General features: G+C 51.9%; 1 protein-coding gene across 2 annotated transcripts in view; it reads left to right on the plus strand.

Moving 5' to 3' along the window:
- Nucleotides 1-9702: 9702 nt before the first annotated feature.
- Nucleotides 9703-18148, plus strand: part of LOC132836104 (1-phosphatidylinositol 4,5-bisphosphate phosphodiesterase beta-3-like) — a 118490-nt gene continuing 110044 nt past the window's right edge. For both annotated transcript variants that reach the window (XM_060855372.1, XM_060855373.1), the window contains exon 1: nt 9703-9756. In XM_060855372.1, coding sequence (XP_060711355.1) covers nt 9733-9756 — 24 coding nt within the window. In that variant the 5' untranslated portion in view covers nt 9703-9732. The remainder of the gene's footprint in view (nt 9757-18148) is intronic.

Raw genomic sequence — 18148 nt, forward strand, 5'->3', positions numbered from 1 at the left:
CCCCCCCCACCAACAAACCCACCCAACACTGACCTGGGAGCTGGCCATTCGGTCCATCAGTTGCCACTGCATGGATTGTCCTCTGTCTCCCTCCCTCTGTCTCTCCTCCCTCTGTCTCTCCCTCCCTCTGTCTCTGTCTCTCTCCCTCTGTCTCTCTCTCTCCCTCTGTCTCTCCCTCCCTCTGTCTCTCTCTCTCTCCCTCTGTCTCTCTCCCCCTCCCTCTGTCTCTCCCTCCCTCTGTCTCTCTCCCTCCCTCTGTCTCTCCCTCCCTCTGTCTCTCTCTCTCTCCCTCTTTCTCTCTCTCCCTCTATCTCTCTCCCCCTCTGTCTCTCCCTCCCTCTGTCCCTCCCTCCCTCTGTCCGTCCCTCCCTCTGTCCGTCCCTCCCTCTGTCTCTCTCTCCTTCTGTCTCTCCCTCCCTCTGTCTCTCCCTCCCCCTCTCCCCCTCTCCCCCTCCTCCCTAAGTCATCTCCCACAGGGAGGCAGGCCATTTGGCCCACTAATTGCTGGAGGCTGTTGGTTTTCATCACAGAAGGTCATGAGTGAACCAGGTGGTATTTTCTGACTCTCCATTCCAGATTTTTGTGATAAAAAAATTGAATCCCAGTCCCAGCCTCTCCCCTGTGGGGAGATTTAAACCCAGAGATGACCAAGTGATGATCCCGCCCTTCTGGAGTGAGGGAGACTGAGGGAAATTACGGATGGAAATTGGGATCTGCACGGTACTTCAATGGTTAGCACTGCTGCCTCCCGGCGTCAGGGCCCCAGGTCCGATCCCACCCTCAGGTGTCCGTCTGTGTGGGGTTTGCACGTTCTCCCCTGTGTCTGTGTGGGTTTCCTCCCACAGTCCAAACATGTACAGGTTAGGGTGGATTGGCCATGGGAAATGGTCCCATAGTGCCCAGGGATGTGCAGGTTAGGGTAGACTGGCCATGGGAGACTGTCCCATAGTGCCCAGGGATGTACAGGTTAGGGTGGATTGGCCATGGGAAATTGTCCCATAGTGCCCTGGGATGTGCAGGTTAGGGTGGATTGGCCATGGGAAATTGTCCCATAGTGCCCAGGGATGTGCAGGTTAGGGTGGATTGGCCATGGGAAATTGTCCCATAGTGCCCAGGGATGTGCAGGTTAGGGTGGATTGGCCATGGGAAATTGTCCCATAGTGTCCAGGGATGTGCAGGTTAGGGTGGATTGGCCATGGGAAATTGTCCCATAGTGCCCAGGGATGTACAGGTTAGGGTGGATTGGCCATGGGAAATTGTCCCATAGTGCCCAGGGATGTGCAGGTTAGGGTGGATTGGCCATGGGAAATTGTCCCATAGTGCCAGGGATGTGCAGGTTAGGGTGGATTGGCCATGGGAAATTGTCCCATAGTGCCCAGGGATGTGCAGGTTAGGGTGGGTTGGCCATGGGAAATTGTCCCATAGTGCCCAGGGATGTACAGGTTAGGGTGGGTTGGCCATGGGAAATTGTCCCATAGTGCCCTGGGATGTGCAGGTTAGGGTGGATTGGCCATGGGAAATTGTCCCATAGTGCCCAGGGATGTGCAGGTTAGGGTGGATTGGCCGTGGGAAATTGTCCCATAGTGCCCAGGGATGTGCAGGTTAGGGTGGATTGGCCATGGGGAATTGTCCCATAGTGTCCAGGGGTGTACAGGTTAGGGTGGATTGGTCAGGGATACATGTAGACTAATAGGAGAAGGGGGAGTTGGTCTGGGTGGGTGGGTTACTCTTCGGGTGGTCGGTGTGGACCTGTCGGGTGGAATGGCCTGTTTCCACAGTCTCAGGAATGTCATTGCTGCCCAGAAAGGGCCTGAGAAACCGCAATGGGAAGTGATGTGGGGAAAGGTGAGGTGGGGGTGGAGGGAGCCTGAACACCCTGAGGGCAGACTGGCTGTGGAAGGCACTGCCTGGTGGGGGTGTAGGAGCAGGTGGGTTGAGGCATTGGAGACGGTGAGTTGGCCGGAAATGGACTGAGGTGAGGTGGGGAAATGGCCGACACCTCACGGCGCTCACCGGGAACTGTACCGCTCTGTAAAAGTCTTGCTATTTCTTGCCCAGTCCCCAATTGCCCCTTGGCATGTGCCTGTCAGTGTGCGGGCCCAGGATTTACTGCCCCCATCCCTCATTGCCCCCTTGGGAAGGTGGGGGTGAGCTGCCATCTTGACCCGCTGCAGCCCATGTGCTGTGGGTAGACCCACAGTGTCCCTTAGGGAGGGAATCCCAGGATTCTGACCCAGCCACACTGAGGGAACGGCGAGATATTTCCAAGTCGGGATGGGGAGGGGCTCGGGGGGGAACTTGCAGGGGGTGGGGTTCCCGTGTACCTGCTGCCCCTTGTCCTTCTGGATGGAAGTGGCCGTGGGTTTGGAAGGTGCTGCCTGAGGATCTTTGGTGAGTTTCTGCAGTGTATCTTGTAGCTGGTACACACTGCTGCTACTGAGCGTCGGTGGGGGGGGAGGGAGGGAGGGAGGGGGTGTTTGTGGGGGTGGGGCCAATCCAGCGGGGGCTGCTTTGTCCCTGGATGGTGTCGAGCTTCTTGAGTGTTGTTGGAGCTGCCCCCACCCAGGGGCAAGTGGGGAGTGCTGAGGGAGTGGGCACTGTGGGAGGGTCAGCGCTGAGGGAGTGGGCACAGTGGGAGGGTCAGTGCTGAGGGAGTGGGCACAGTCGGAGGGTCAGCGCTGAGGGAGCGGGCACTGTCAGAGGGTCAGTGCTGAGGAAGCGAGTGCTGTTGGAGGGTCAGTGCTGAGGAAGCGAGTGCTGTTGGAGGGTCAGTGCTGAGCAACTATTTTGTGGGTGTGACTGGGGTGGGAGAATAGTTATGGGTTCGGTGGAGACTTTGACCCCAGTTTGTTCTGGTCAGGATTCCTGCCAGGTTTAACAGGCAGGGACCAATCAGGAGTGGGGGATGAGGGACACTGGTATCAGCAGCCCAGGGGAACAGGGCACTAACCTGACACAGGGACAGTCAAACGGCGATTGGGTGGTCATTCTCCAGTTCTAACTGTCGCCTGGTAACTGGCGACAGATAACGTGCTGGGTGTTCTAACTCCCTTTGGAGAGGCTGAAGATGAGCTGATAGATCTCTCTTCAACATCTCTCGCCTTCCAAACTGGACTGAAGGTTGAGGAAGGTGGGCATTCATAACATCTATCCCCACTCACTGTCGGAGGGTCAGTGCTGAGGGAGCAAGCACTGTCGGAGGGTCAGTGCTGAGGGAGTGGGCACCATCGGAGGGTCAGGGCTGAGGGAGTGGGCACCATCGGAGGGTCAGGGCTGAGGGAGCAGGCACTGTCGGAGGGTCAGTGCTGTGTGTGTCAAAGTGTGTGCGAGTGTGTCTGTGCATGTGTCTGTGTGTGCTGTGTGCGTGAGAGCGTGTCTGTGCATGAGGCTGTGTGTGTGTGTGTGTGTGTGTGTGTGTGTGTGTGTGCGTGAGAGTGTGTCTCTGCACGCGAGAGAGCCTGTGCGTGTGAGAGCATGTCTCTGCGTGTGTATTTTGTTCTTCGTTCCCAGCAGCAGCTGGTGTGTTTACAATTGGTCTGTGTAGTGTTGGAATGTTTGGAATCTGTTTGAAGGATGCCCCAATGTTCCGAAGCTAGGAATTGTGTTTCTGGGAATTGTCATGGAGCTAACTGAGGAGAGTCCATGGACATGGGATTGAATAAGTGTGTGTGTGTGTGTGTGTGTGTGTGTGAGTGAGAGAGAGGGAGAGTGTGTATCTGAGTCTGTGTGTGTGTGTGTGTCTGTGTGTGTGGGAGGGAGAGTGTGTGTGTGTGTGTGGGAGGGAGAGTGTGTGTGTGTGTGTGTGGGAGGGAGGGAGAGTGTGTGTGTGTGTGTGTGTGTGGGAGGGAGAGTGTGTATCTGAGTGTGTGTGTGTGGGAGGTAGAGTGTGTATCTGAGTGTGTGTGTGTGTGGGGGAGGGAGAGTGTGTGTCTGAGTCTGTGTGTGTGGGTGTGTGCAGAGGTGAGTCTGTGTGTGTGTGTCTGAGTGTCTGTGTGTGTGTGGGTGTGTGTGGGGTTCTGGACGGTGTGTATGGGTGTCAGGGGTGTGAATCGTGTAGGTGTGGGATGTGTGTGGGTGTGGGGGTGGGTTCTGTGTTGGTGGGGGTGTGGGTTTCGGGGGAGGGGTGTCTGTGTTTTTCCAGCTGGTGATAGGAAATGAAAGCTGACCATATCAGGGTAACAGATGAAGACTGACCAGCCAGCTGAAAACAGAGAGTGGCGATGGTTGGGTGCACAACAGGACGTGATGAGTGGGCTTCCCGTGGAGCTCGGTGCCATAGATAAGGGCAATGCTGTCTACACTCACTGACAGGAGATAGAACCTGTGGAGGAAAGAGTGAGTGAATGAATGGACAGGCAGTCTGTACAACGTGAGGCGCTGGGAGGAGGAATTAAAAAGGAAGCCACTGTACAATTCTGAACAGAATTCCACCAGTGTGCAAAGAGACCTTTCATTCCATCGAGTCCAAACCAACCCTCCAAACAGCAATCCACCCAATCCCTGACCCTCTCACTGATGACCCACACATCCCTGGGCACTATGGGACAATTCCCCATGGCCAATCCACCCTAACCTGTACATCCCTGGACACTATGGGACAATTCCCCATGGCCAACCCACCCTAACCTGTACATCCCAGAGCACTATGGGACAATTCCCCATGGCCAACCCACTCTAACCTGTACATCCCTGGGCACTATGGGACAATTCCCCATGGCCAACCCACCCTAACCTGCACATCCCTGGGCACTATGGGACAATTTCCCATGGCCAATCCACCCTGACCTGTACATCCCTGGGCGCTATGGGACAATTCCCCATGGCCAACCCACCCTAACCTGCACATCCCTGGGCACTATGGGACAATTTCCCATGGCCAATCCACCGTAACCTGTAAATCCCTGGGCACTATGGGACAATTTCCCATGGCCAATCCACCCTAACCTGCACATCCCTGGGCACTATGGGACAATTACCCATGGCCAATCCACCCTAACCTGTACATCCCTGGGCACTAGGGGACAATTTCCCATGGCCAATGCACCCTAATCTGCACATCCCTGGGCACTATGGGACAATTTCCCATGGCCAATCCACCCTAACCTGCACATCCCTAGGCACTATGGGACAATTTCCCATGGCCAATCCACCCTAACCTGTACATCCCTGGGCACTATGGGACAATTTCCCATGGCCAATCCACCCTAATCTGCACATCCCTGGGCACTATGGGACAATTTCCAACGGCCAACCCACCCTAACCTGCACACCCCTGGGCACTATGGGACAATTTCCCATGGCCAATGCACCCTAATCTGCACATCCCTGGGCACTATGGGACAATTTCCCATGGCCAATCCACCCTAACCTGTACATCCCTGGGCACTATGGGACAATTTCCCACGGCCAATCCACCCTAGCCTGTACATCCCTGGGCACTATGGGACAATTTCCCATGGCCAATCCACCCTAACCTGCACATCCCTGGGCACTATGGGACAATTCCCCATGGCCAGTCCACCCTAACCTGTACATCCCTGGACACTATGGGATAATTTCCCATGGCTAATCCACCCTAACCTGCACATCCCTGGACACTATGGGACAATTTCCCACGGCCAATCCACCCTAACCTGTACATCCCTGGGCACTATGGGACAATTTCCCATGGCCAATCCACACTAACCTGCACATCCCTGGGCACTATGGGACAATTCCCCATGGCCAATCCACCCTAACCTGCACATCCCTGGGCACAATGGGACAATTTCCCATGGCCAATCCATCCTAACCTGCACATCCCTGGACACTATGGGACAATTCCCCATGGCCAATCCACCCTAACCTGCACATCCCTGGGCACTATGGGACAATTTCCCATGGCCAATCCATCCTAACCTGCACATCCCTGGATACTATGGGACAATTTCCCATGGCCAATCCACCCTAACCTGCACATCCCTGGGCACAATGGGACAATTTCCCATGGCCAATCCACCCTAACCTGTACATCCCTGGGCACTATGGGACAATTTCCCATGGCCAACCCACCCTAACCTGCACATCCCTGGACACTATGGGACAATTCCCCATGGCCAATCCACCCTAACCTGCACATCCCTGGGCACTATGGGACAATTTCCCATGGCCAATCCATCCTAACCTGCACATCCCTGGACACTATGGGACAATTTCCCATGGCCAATCCACCCTAACCTGCACATCCCTGGGCACAATGGGACAATTTCCCACGGCCAATCCACCCTAACCTGTACATCCCTGGGCACTATGGGACAATTTCCCATGGCCAATCCACCCTAACCTGCACATCCCTGGGCACTATGGGACAATTTCCCATGGCCAATCCACCGTAACCTGCACATCCCTGGGCACTATGGGACAATTTCCCATGGGCAATCCACCGTAACCTGCACATCCCTGGGCACTATGGGACAATTTCCCATGACCAATCCACCCTAACCTGTACATTCCTGGGCATTATGGGACAATTTCCCATGGCCAATCCACCCTAACCTGCACATCCCTGGGCACTATGGGACAATTTCCCATGCCCAATCCACACTAACCTGTACATCCCTGGGCACTATGGGACAATTCCCCATGGCCAATCCACCCTAACCTGTACATCCCTGGGCACTATGGGACAATTTCCGATGGCCAATCCACCCTAACCTGCACATCCCTGGGCACTATGAGACTATTCCCCATGGCCAATCCACCCTAACCTGCACATCCCTGGACACTATGGGCAATTTCCCACGGCCAATCCACCCTAACCTGTACATCCCTGGGCACTATGGGACAATTTCCCACGGCCAATCCACCCTAACCTGCACATCCCTGGGCACTATGGGACAATTTCCCATGGCCAATCCACACTAACCTGTACATCCCTGGGCACTATGGGACAATTTCCCATGGCCAATCCACACTAACCTGCACATCCCTGGGCACTATGGGACAATTCCCCATGGCCAGTCCACCCTAACCTGCACGTCCCTGGACACTATGGGATAATTTCCCATGGCCAATCCACCCTAACCTGTACATCCCTGGGCACTATGGGACAATTTCCCACGGCCAATCCACCCAACCTGTACATCCCTGGACACTATGGGACAATTTCCCACGGCCGATCCACCCTAACCTGTACATCCCTGGGCACTATGGGACAATTTCCCACGGCCAATCCACCCAACCTGTACATCCCTGGACACTATGGGACAATTTCCCACGGCCAATCCACCCTAACCTGCACATCCCTGGATACTATGGGACAATTTCCCATGACCAATCCACCCTAACCTGCACATCCCTGGCCACCCAGTTCAGGGTGGATTGGCCGTGGGAAATTGTCCCATAGTGCCCAGGGATGTGCAGGTTAGAGTGGGTTAGACACAGGAATTTCAGGATTGGGTGTGGATGGGATGTTGGTTTATCTGTTTCATAGAATCCCTGCAGTGTGGAAATAGGCTATTTGGCCCATCGAGTCCCTGCAGACTATCCAAACAACATCCCCATAGCTGGTCTCCAGTGAGAATCTTAGCACAGTCTAGATTAAACCTCCCACCTTAAATCTATGCCCTCTAGTTCTGGACTCCCCAATCCCAGGGAAAAGACTTTGTCTATTTACCCTATCCATGCCCCTCTTAATTTTATAAACCTCTATACTGTCACTCCTCAGCCTCCGACGCTCCAGGGAAAACAGCCCCAGCCTGTTCACCCTCTCCCTGTAGCTCAAATCCTCCAACCCTGGCAACATCCTTGTAAATCTTTTCTGAACCCTTTCAAGTTTCACAACATCTTTCCGATAGGAAGGAGACCAGAATTGCACGCAATATTCCAACAGTGGCCTAACCAATGTCCTGTACAGCCACAACATGACCTCCCAACTCCTGTACTCAATACTCTGACCAATAAAGGAAAGCATACCAAACGCTGCCTTCACTATCCTATCTACCTGCGACAGGTTAAAGGTGGGGAGAGATTTTCCGTCTGTTGGGTGGTAACTCGAGCCCCGTCACTCACTCGGGTTACAGTTTGTTGAGCATCTGACAGAGATTAGCAGCAATCTGTGATCTGTTTCACACGCACTCATTAAACCTGGCCTCCTTCCCACAGAACAAAGTCTGTTTGCATAGCTGAGTGGGGCAGGACAACGCACACTGAAAGAGAGAGAGCGCGAGAGAGAGAGAGCGACTTTCACTAAAATCACATCTCCCCATTCCTGAACGGCATTGAGAAATCCTGGGCAATGACAGAAGTGAACAAGGCCTTTGGACGAGGCCCCGAATCCAAACACTTCACCATCCCCACCCCCTCCTCCTCCACCGACAAAGCCACACCCTAGCAGTCACTTGGGTCCATTGGGATTGCGGGGAGTGGGAGTGAAAGGGAAGGGGTTTGGGTCCATTGGGATTGTGGGGAGTGGGAGTGAACGGGATGGGGTTTGGGTCCATTGGGATTGTGGGGAGTGGGAGTGAACGGGATGGGGTTTGGGTCCGTTGGGATTGTGGGGAGTGAGAGTGAACGAGAAGGGGTTTGGGTCCATTGGGATTGTGGGGAGTGGGAGTGAAAGGGAAGGGGTTTGGGTCCATTGGGATTGTGGGGAGTGAGAGTGAACGAGAAGGGGTTTGGGTCCATTGGGATTGTGGGGAGTGGGAGTGAACGGGAAGGGGTTTGGGTCCATTGGGATTGTGGGGAGTGGGAGTGAACGGGAAGGGGTTTGGGTCAGTTGGGATTGTGGGGAGTGGGAGTGAACGGGAAGGGGTTTGGGTCAGTTGGGATTGTGGGGAGTGGGAGTGAACGGGAAGGGGTTTGGGTCCGTTGGGATTGTGGGGAGTGGGAGTGAACGGGAAGGGGTTTGGGATGTGTGTGTGTGTGTGTGTGTGTGTCCCTTTCCTGATGTGAAGCAGCGTTGTAACGATTGAATGTTCCCCCAGTCCCACCCTTGGCTGAGTGCAATGTGCTCTCTGGGGGAGAAATAGAGTTGTTGGTTGGTCGCGCAGTGTTGCTGCATTTTTGGAAACTGTCTTTAAGTCTTTTATGATGTGCGGTCTAAATTTAGCAGCAACCCCTAAGCAAACAGTTGACCTTTAACATCCCAACCCCTCTCCTCCTCCTCCAGCTGGTGGTTGCAGCTGGGACAATGTCCTTTCTCGGAGATGCAGAAACTCAGGGCCTGGCTTCTGGCCAAGCCTTCCCTCTAGGCCTCATCTCTCTCTCTCTCTCTCTCTGGGGAACATTATGATCAAACTTCATCCCAGTTAAACCGTCCTCCCTCTCTCTCTCCGTCTCTCTCTCTCTCTCTCTCTCTCTCTCACATGTTGTCAGATATTTGCATGTGGTTACTGAGGTTTCTCAGTTATTTTATAAATTGCGTTTTAATGATTTCCCATTTAGATTGTTGAGATTTATTTCCGCGTTGTGTTTATGTGTTTCTGTGGTATCGCCTCTTGTAAGTTTTAGTTTCATCAGAGGAGTCTTTCCAGCTCCCCCTGGTCCTCCACTATCCCAGGATGCTTTGGTCGTGGAGGCCACGTTACGTGTGAATTTCTGGGAGAACTTGAGTCTAATTCCCAACTGGGAGAAGTCACAGGCAGGGGTTGGTAGCCTTATGTGTGGGGACCGGTCTGTAATCGATGGGGACCGGTCTGTAATCGATGGTCTGTAATCGATGAGGACCGGTCTGTAATCGATGGTCTGTAATCGATGGTCTGTAATCAATGGGGACAGGTCTGTAATCGATGGTCTGTAATTAGATTAGATTAGATTACTTACAGTGTGGAAACAGGCCCTTCGGCCCAACAAGTCCACACTGACCCACTGAAGCGCAACCCACCCATACCCCTACATTTACCCCTTTACCTAACACTACGGGCAATTTCCTATGGCCAATCCACCCTAACCCGCACATCTTTGTGATTGTGGGAGGAAACCGGAGCACCCGGAGGAAACCCACGCAGACACGGGGAGAATGTGCAAACCCCACACAGACAGTCGCCTGAGGTGGGAGTTGAACCCGGGTCTCTGGCGCTGTGAGACAGCAGTGCTAACCACTGTGCCACCGTGCTGCCCACCTGACGGGGACCGGTCTGTAATCACTGGGGACCGGTCTGTAATCGATGGGGACCGGTCTGTAATCGATGGGGACCGGTCTTTAATCAATGGTCTGTAATTGATGGGGCATATCTGTAATCCATGGTCTGTAATCGATGGGGACCAGTCTGTAATCGATGGGGACCGGTCTGTAATCGATGGGGACTAGTCTGTAATTGATGGGGACCGGTCTGTAATCAATGGTCTGTAATCAATGGGGATCGGTCTGTAATTGATGGGGACGTGTCTGTAATTGATGACGACAGGTCTGTAATTGATGGTCTGAAATCGACGGTGTGTAATTGATGGGGACTGGTCTGTAATTGATGGGGACTGGTCTGTAACCGATAGGCTGTAATAGATGGGGACCAGTCTGTAATCTATGGGACCGGCCTGTAATTGATGGCGACCGGTCTGTAGTCGATGGGGACAGGTCTGTAATTTATGAGGAATGGTCTGTAATTGATGGGGATCAGTCTGTAATCGATGGTCTATAATGGATGGTGACCGGTCTGTAATTGATGGGGACGGCTCCGTAATTGATGGTCTGTAATTGATGGGGATCGGTCTGTATCGATGGTCTGTAATCGATGGGGACCGGTCTGTAATTGATGCGGACCGGTTTGTAGTCGATGGTCAGTAATCAATGGTCTGTAATCGATGGGGACCGGTCGGTAATCAACGAGGATGTGTCTGTAATCGATGGTCTGTCATCGATGGGGACTGGTCTGTAATCGATGGGGATCGGTCTGTAATCGATGGTCTGTAATTGATGGTGACCGGTCTGTAATTGATGGGGATGGCTCCGTAATTGATGGTCTGTAATTGATGGGGATCAGTCTGTAATCAATGGTCTGTAATTAATGGGCCCCGGCTGTAATCGATGGGGACCGGTCTGTAATTGATGGTCTGTAATCTATGGATCTGGTCTGTAATCGATGGGGACCAGTCTGTAATCGATGGGACCGGCCTGTAATTGATGGCGACCGGTCTGTAGTTGATGGGGACAGGTCTGTAATTGATGGGGAATGGTCTGTAATTGATGGGGATCGGTCTGTAATCGATGGTCTGTAATTGATGGTGACCGGTCTGTAATTGATGGGGACGGCTCCGTAATTGATGGTCTGTAATTGATGGGGATCAGTCTGTAATCAATGGTCTGTAATTAATGGGCCCCGGCTGTAATCGATGGGGACCGGTCTGTAATCGATGGCGACCATTCTGTAATTGATGGGGGCAGCTCCATAATTGATGGGGATCGGTCTGTATCGATGGTCTGTAATCGATGGGGACCAGTCTGTAATTGATGCGGACCGGTTTGTAGTCGATGGTCAGTAATCAATGGTCTGTAATCGATGGGGACCGGTCGGTAATCAACGGGGATGTGTCTGTAATCGATGGTCTGTCATCGATGGGGACTGGTCTGTAATTGATGGGGACTGGTCTGTAATTGATGGGGATCGGTCTGTAATTGATGGGGATTGGTTTGTAATCGATGGGGATAGGTCTGTAATCGATGATCTGTAATTGGGGATCGGTCTGTAATCAATGGTCTGTAATTGATGGGGACTGGTCTGTAATTGATGGGGACTGGTCTGTAACCGATAGGCTGTAATAGATGGGGACCAGCCCGTAATCTATGGGGCCGGCCTGTAATTGATGGCGACCGGTCTGTAGTCGATGGGGACAGGTCTGTAATTGATGAGGAATGGTCTGTAATTGATGGGGATCGGTCTGTAATCGATGGTCTATAATGGATGGTGACCGGTCTGTAATTGATGGGGACGGCTCCGTAATTGATGGTCTGTAATTGATGGGGATCGGTCTGTATCAATGGTCTGTAATCGATGGGGACCGGTCTGTAATTGATGCGGACCGGTTTGTAGTTGATGGTCAGTAATCAATGGTCTGTAATCGATGGGGACCGGTCAGTAATCAACGAGGATGTGTCTGTAATTGATGGTCTGTAATTGATGGTGACCGGTCTGTAATTGATGGGGATGGCTCCATAATTGATGGTCTGTAATTGATGGGGATCAGTCTGTAATCAATGGTCTGTAATTAATGGGCCCCGGCTGTAATCGATGGGGACCGGTCTGTAATTGATGGTCTGTAATCTATGGATCTGGTCTGTAATCGATGGGGACCGGTCTGTAATCGATGACACCGGCCTGTAATTGATGGCGACTGGTCTGTAGTCGATGGGGACAGGTTTGTAATTGATGGGGACGGCTCCGTAATTGATGGTCTGTAATTGATGGGGATCAGTCTGTAATCAATGGTCTGTAATTAATGGGCCCCGGCTGTAATCGATGGGGACCGGTCTGTAATTGATGGCGACCATTCTGTAATTGATGGGGGCAGCTCCGTAATTGATGGGGATCGGTCTGTATCGATGGTCTGTAATCGATGGGGACCAGTCTGTAATTGATGCGGACCGGTTTGTAGTTGATGGTCAGTAATCAATGGTCTGTAATCGATGGGGACCGGTCGGTAATCAACGGGGATGTGTCTGTAATCGATGGTCTGTCATCGATGGGGACTGGTCTGTAATTGATGGGGATCGGTCTGTAATTGATGGGGATCGGTCTGTAATTGATGGGGATTGGTTTGTAATCGATGGGGATAGGTCTGTAATCAATGATCTGTAATTGGGGATCGGTCTGTAATCAATGGTCTGTAAATGATGGGGACCAGTCTGTAATTGATGGTCTGTAATCGATGGGGACCGGTCTGTAATCGATGGGGACCAGTCTGTAATCGATGGGGACTGGTCTGTAAATGATGGGGACCATTCTGTAATCAATAGGGACCGGTCTGTAATCAATGGTCTGTAATCGATTGGGACCCGCCTGTAATCGATGGGGACTGGTCTATAATTGATGTTCTGTAACTGATAGGGATCAGTCTGTAATCGATGGTCTGTAATAATTGGGGGCTGGTCTGTAAACAATGGGGACCGGTATGTAATTGATGGGGACCAGTCTATTATCGATAGGCTGTAATAGATGGGGACCGGTCTGTTACCTACGGGACCTGTCTGTAATTGATGGCGACCGGTCTGTAGTCGATGGGGACTGATCTGTAATTGATGAGGAATGGTCTGTAATTGATGGGGATCGGTCTGTAATCGATGGTCTGTAATCGATGGGGACCGGTCTGTAATTGATGGGGACGGCTCCCTAATTGATGGTCTGTAATTGTTGGGGATCGGTCTGTAATCAATGGTCTGTAATTAATGGGCCCCGGCTGTAGGCCCCGGCTGTAATCGATGGGGACCGGTCTGTAATTGATGGCGACCGTTCTGTAATTGATGGGGATGGCTCCGTAATTGATGGTCTGTAATCGATGGGGGCTGGTCTGTAGTCGATGGGGACCGGTCTGTAATCGATAGGGACCGGTCTGTAATCGATGGTCTGTAATCTATGGATCCGGTCTGTAGTCAATGTGGACCGGCCTGTAATCGATGTGGACCGGCCTGTAATCGATGGGGACCGTCCTGTAATCGATGGGGACCGGCCTGTAATCGATGGGGACGTGTCTGTAATTGATGGGGACGTGTCTGTAATTGATGGGGACTGGTCAGTAATTGATGGGGACCGGTCTGTAATCGATGGTCTGTAATCTATGGATCCAGTCTGTAATCGATGGGGACTAGTCCGTAATTGATGGGGACCGGTCTGTAATAGATGGGGACCGGTCTGTAATCGATGGTCTGTAATCATTGGGGACTGGTCTGTAATCAATGGGGACTGGTCTGTAATCAATGGGGACCGGCCTGTAATTGATGGGGACCAGTCTGTTATTGATGGGCTGTAATAGATGGCGACCGGTCTGTAGTCGATGGGGACTGGTCTGTAATTGATGAGGAATGGTCTGTAATTGATGGGGAATGGTCTGTAATCGATGGGGACCTGTCTGTAATTGATGGGGACGGCTCCGTAATTGATAGTCTGTAATCGATGGGGGCCGGTCTGTAGTCGATGGGGACCGGCCTGTAATCGATGGTCTGTAATCTATGGATCCGGTCTGTAATCAATGTGGACCGGCCTGTAATCGATGGGGACCGTTCTGTAATTGATGGGGACGGCTCCGTAATTGATGGTCTGTAATCGATGGGGGCTGGTCTGTAGTCGATGGGGACCGGTCTGTAATCGATAGGGACCGGTCTGTAATCGATGGTCTGTAATCTATGGATCCGGTCTGTAATCAATGTGGACCGGCCTGTAATCGATGGGGACTGTCCTGTAATCGATGGGGACCAGCCTGTAATCGATGGGGACGTGTCTGTAATTGATGGGGACGTGTCTGTAATTGATGGGGACTGGTCTGTAATTGATGGGGACCAGTCTTTAATCGATGGTCTGTAATCTATGGATCCAGTCTGTAATCAATGGGGATCGGTCTGTAATCAATGGGGACTGGTCTGTAATCGATGGGGACTAGTCTGTAATCGATGGGGACCGTTCTGTAATCGATGGGGACCAGTCTGTAATCGATGGTCTGTAATCATTGGGGACTGGTCTGTAATCAATGGGGACTGGTCTGTAATCAATGGGGACCGGCCTGTAATTGATGGGGACCAGTCTGTTATCGATGGGCTGTAATAGATGGCGACCGGTCTGTAATCTACGGGACCAGTCTGTAATCTATGGGAACGGTCTGTAGTTGATGGCGACCGGTCTGTAGTCGATGGGACTGGTCTGTAATTGATGAGGAATGGTCTGTAATTGATGGGGAATGGTCTGTAATCGATGGGGACCAGTCTGTAATTGATGGGGACGGCTCCGTAATTGATGGTCTGTAATCGATGGGGGCCGGTCTGTAGTCGATGGGGACCGGTCTGTAATCGATAGGGACCGGCCTGTAATCGATGGTCTGTAATCTATGGATCCGGTCTGTAATCAATGTGGACCGGCCTCTAATCGATGGGGACTGGCCTGTAATCGATGGGGACCAGCCTGTAATCGATGGGGACCGGTCTGTAATTGATGGGGACGGCTCCGTAATTGATGGTCTGTAATCGATGGGGGCCGGTCTGTAGTCGATGGGGACCGGTCTGTAATCGATAGGGACCGGCCTGTAATCGATGGTCTGTAATCTATGGATCAGGTCTGTAATCAATGTGGACCGGCCTGTAATCGATGGGGACCGGCCTGTAATTGATGGGGACCGGTCTGTAATTGATGGGGACCGGTCTGTAATTGATGGGGACTGGTCTGTAATTGATGGGGACGTGTCTGTAATCGATGGGGACGTGTCTGTAATCGATGGGGACCGGTCTGTAATCGATGGTCTGTAATCTATGGATCCAGTCTGTAATTGATGGGGACTGGTCTGTAATCGATGGGGACTGGTCTGTAATCGATGGGGACCCGTCTGTAATCGATGGTCTGTAATCAATGGGGACTGGTCTGTAATCAATGGGGACCGGCCTGTAATCGATGGGGACTAGTCTGTAATTGATGGGGACCGGTCTGTAATCGATGGGGACCGGTCTGTAATTGATGGTCTGTAATCATTGGGGGACTGGTCTGTAATCAATGGGGACTGGTCTGTAATCAATGGGGACCGACCTGTAATTGATGGGGACCAGTCTGTTATTGATGGGCTGTAATAGATGGCGACCAGTCTGTAATCTACGGGACCAGTCTGTAATCTATGGGACCGGTCTGTAATTGATGGCGACCAGTCTGTAGTCGATGGGGACTGGTCTGTAATTGATGAGGAATGGTCTGTAATTGATGGTGATTGGTCTGTAATCAATGGTCTGTAATCGATGGGGACCAGTCTGTAATCGATGGGGATGGCTCCGTAATTGATGGGGATCGGTCTGTATCGATGGTCTGTAATCGATGCGGACCAGTTTGTAGTCGATGGTCAGTAATCAATGGTCTATAATTGATGGGGACCGGTCGATAATCAATGGGGATGTGTCTGTCATCGATGGTCTATCATCGATGGGGATCGGTCTGTAATTGATGGGGATCGGTCTGTAATTGATGGGGATCGGTCTGTAATTGATGGGGATCGGTCTGTAATCGATGGGGACCGGTCTGTAATTGATGGGCTGTAATCTATGGATCCGGTCTGTAATCAATGGGGACCAGTCTGTAATCGGTGGGGACCGGTCTGTAATCGATGGGGACCAGTCTGTAATCGATGGGGACCGGTCTGTAATTGATGGTCTGTAATCATTGGGGACTGGTCTGTAATCAATGGGGACCGGTCTGTAATTGATGGGGACCAGTCTGTTATCGATGGGCTGTAATAGATGGGGACCGGTCTGTAATCTATGGGACCGGTCTGTAATTGATGGCGACCAGTCTGTAATTGATGGGGACCGGTCTGTAATCGATGGGGACCGGTCTGTAATCGATGGTCTGTAATCTATGGATCCGGTCTGTAGTCAATGGGGACCGGTCTGTAATTGATGAGAATCAGTCTGAAATCGATGGGGACTAGTCTGTAATTGATGGGGACCGGACTGGAATTGACGGGGATCGGTCTGTAATTGATGGTCTGTAATCAATGGGGACTAGTCTGTAATCGATGGGGATCGGTCTGTAATCGATGGTCTGTAATCGATGGGTCCAGTCTGTAATTGATGGGGACCAGACTGTAATTGATGGGGACCGGTCTGTAATCGATGGTCTGTTATCAATGGGGACCAGTCTGTAATCGATGGTCTGTAATCGATGGGTCCGGTCTGTAATTGATGGGGACCAGTCTGTAATCGATGGGGACTGGTCTGTAAATGATGAGGACCGGTCTATAAATAATGGGGACCATTGTGTAATCGATAGGGACCGGTCTGTAATCAATGGTCTGTAATCGATTGGGACCCGCCTGTAATCAATGGGAACTGGTCTGTAATTGATGGTCTGTAACTGATGGGGATCGGTCTGTAATCGATAGGGACCAGTCTGTAATCGATGGTCTGTAATATTTGGGGATCGGTCTGTAATCGATGGTCTGTAATCAATGGGGACTGGTCTGTAATTAATGCGGACCGGTCTGTAGTCGATGGGGACTGGTCTGTAATCGATTGGGATCGGTTTGTAATCGATGGTCTGTAATTGATGGTCTGTAATTGATGGGGACCAGTCTGTAATCGATGGTCTGTAATCGATGGGGACCGGTCGGTAATTGGGGATCGGTCTGTAATTGATGGGGACTGGTCTGTAATCGATTGGGATCGGTCTGTAATCGATGGTCAGTAATTGATGGGGACGTGTCTGTAATCAATGGGGATCAGTCTGTAATCGATGGGGATGTGTCTGTAATTGATGGGGTCCAGTCTGTAATTGATGGTCTGTAATCAATGGGGACCAGTCTGTAATTGATGGTTTGTAATCAATGGGGACCAGTCTGTAATTGATGGTCTGTAATCGATGGGAATCAATGGGTTATCGCTATGAGAAGCGACCTCGTGTTGGAAGTTCTTAAACAATCTTCGAACCCAATTTGGTTCAAAAGATCCTCCTGTATCCCAGAGTGCATTAATGCCCATTGCCCACTCCTCCCTGGTCCTCTTGTAGTACATTATCGCCCATTGGCCACTCCATGGTGTTCCTGTATCCCAGTGTGCAACATTGGCCATTGCCCACTCCTCCATGGTCCTCCTGTATCCCAGAGTGCATTATCGCCCACTGCCTGCTCTTTCATGGTCCTCCTGTATCCCAGAGTGCATTATTGCCCATTGCCCAATCCTCCATGGTCCTCCTGTATCCCAGAGTGCATTATCGCCCGCTGCCTGCTCTTTCATGGTCCTCCTGTATCCCAGTTTGCATTGTTGCCCCTTACCCACTCTACGAACCTCCCACGATCCATTGAATGTGTCTCCCCTTCCCCCATTGGGAGATGTGTTGGATCTACGGTTCCAATTGGACATAATCCCCTGCTTGATCCGGCCAATCTCTCAGCTCCCAACGGTGGGCTGGGGTGGGGGTGGTGGAGCAAGGAGCTCTGTCTCAGTTCCCTGTTGGAAGACCCATCCATGGTCAGGCGGCGCCCCTTGTGGGGGATT

Source organism: Hemiscyllium ocellatum, chromosome 46, assembly GCF_020745735.1.
Source record: "Hemiscyllium ocellatum isolate sHemOce1 chromosome 46, sHemOce1.pat.X.cur, whole genome shotgun sequence".
Lineage (NCBI taxonomy): Eukaryota > Metazoa > Chordata > Chondrichthyes > Orectolobiformes > Hemiscylliidae > Hemiscyllium > Hemiscyllium ocellatum.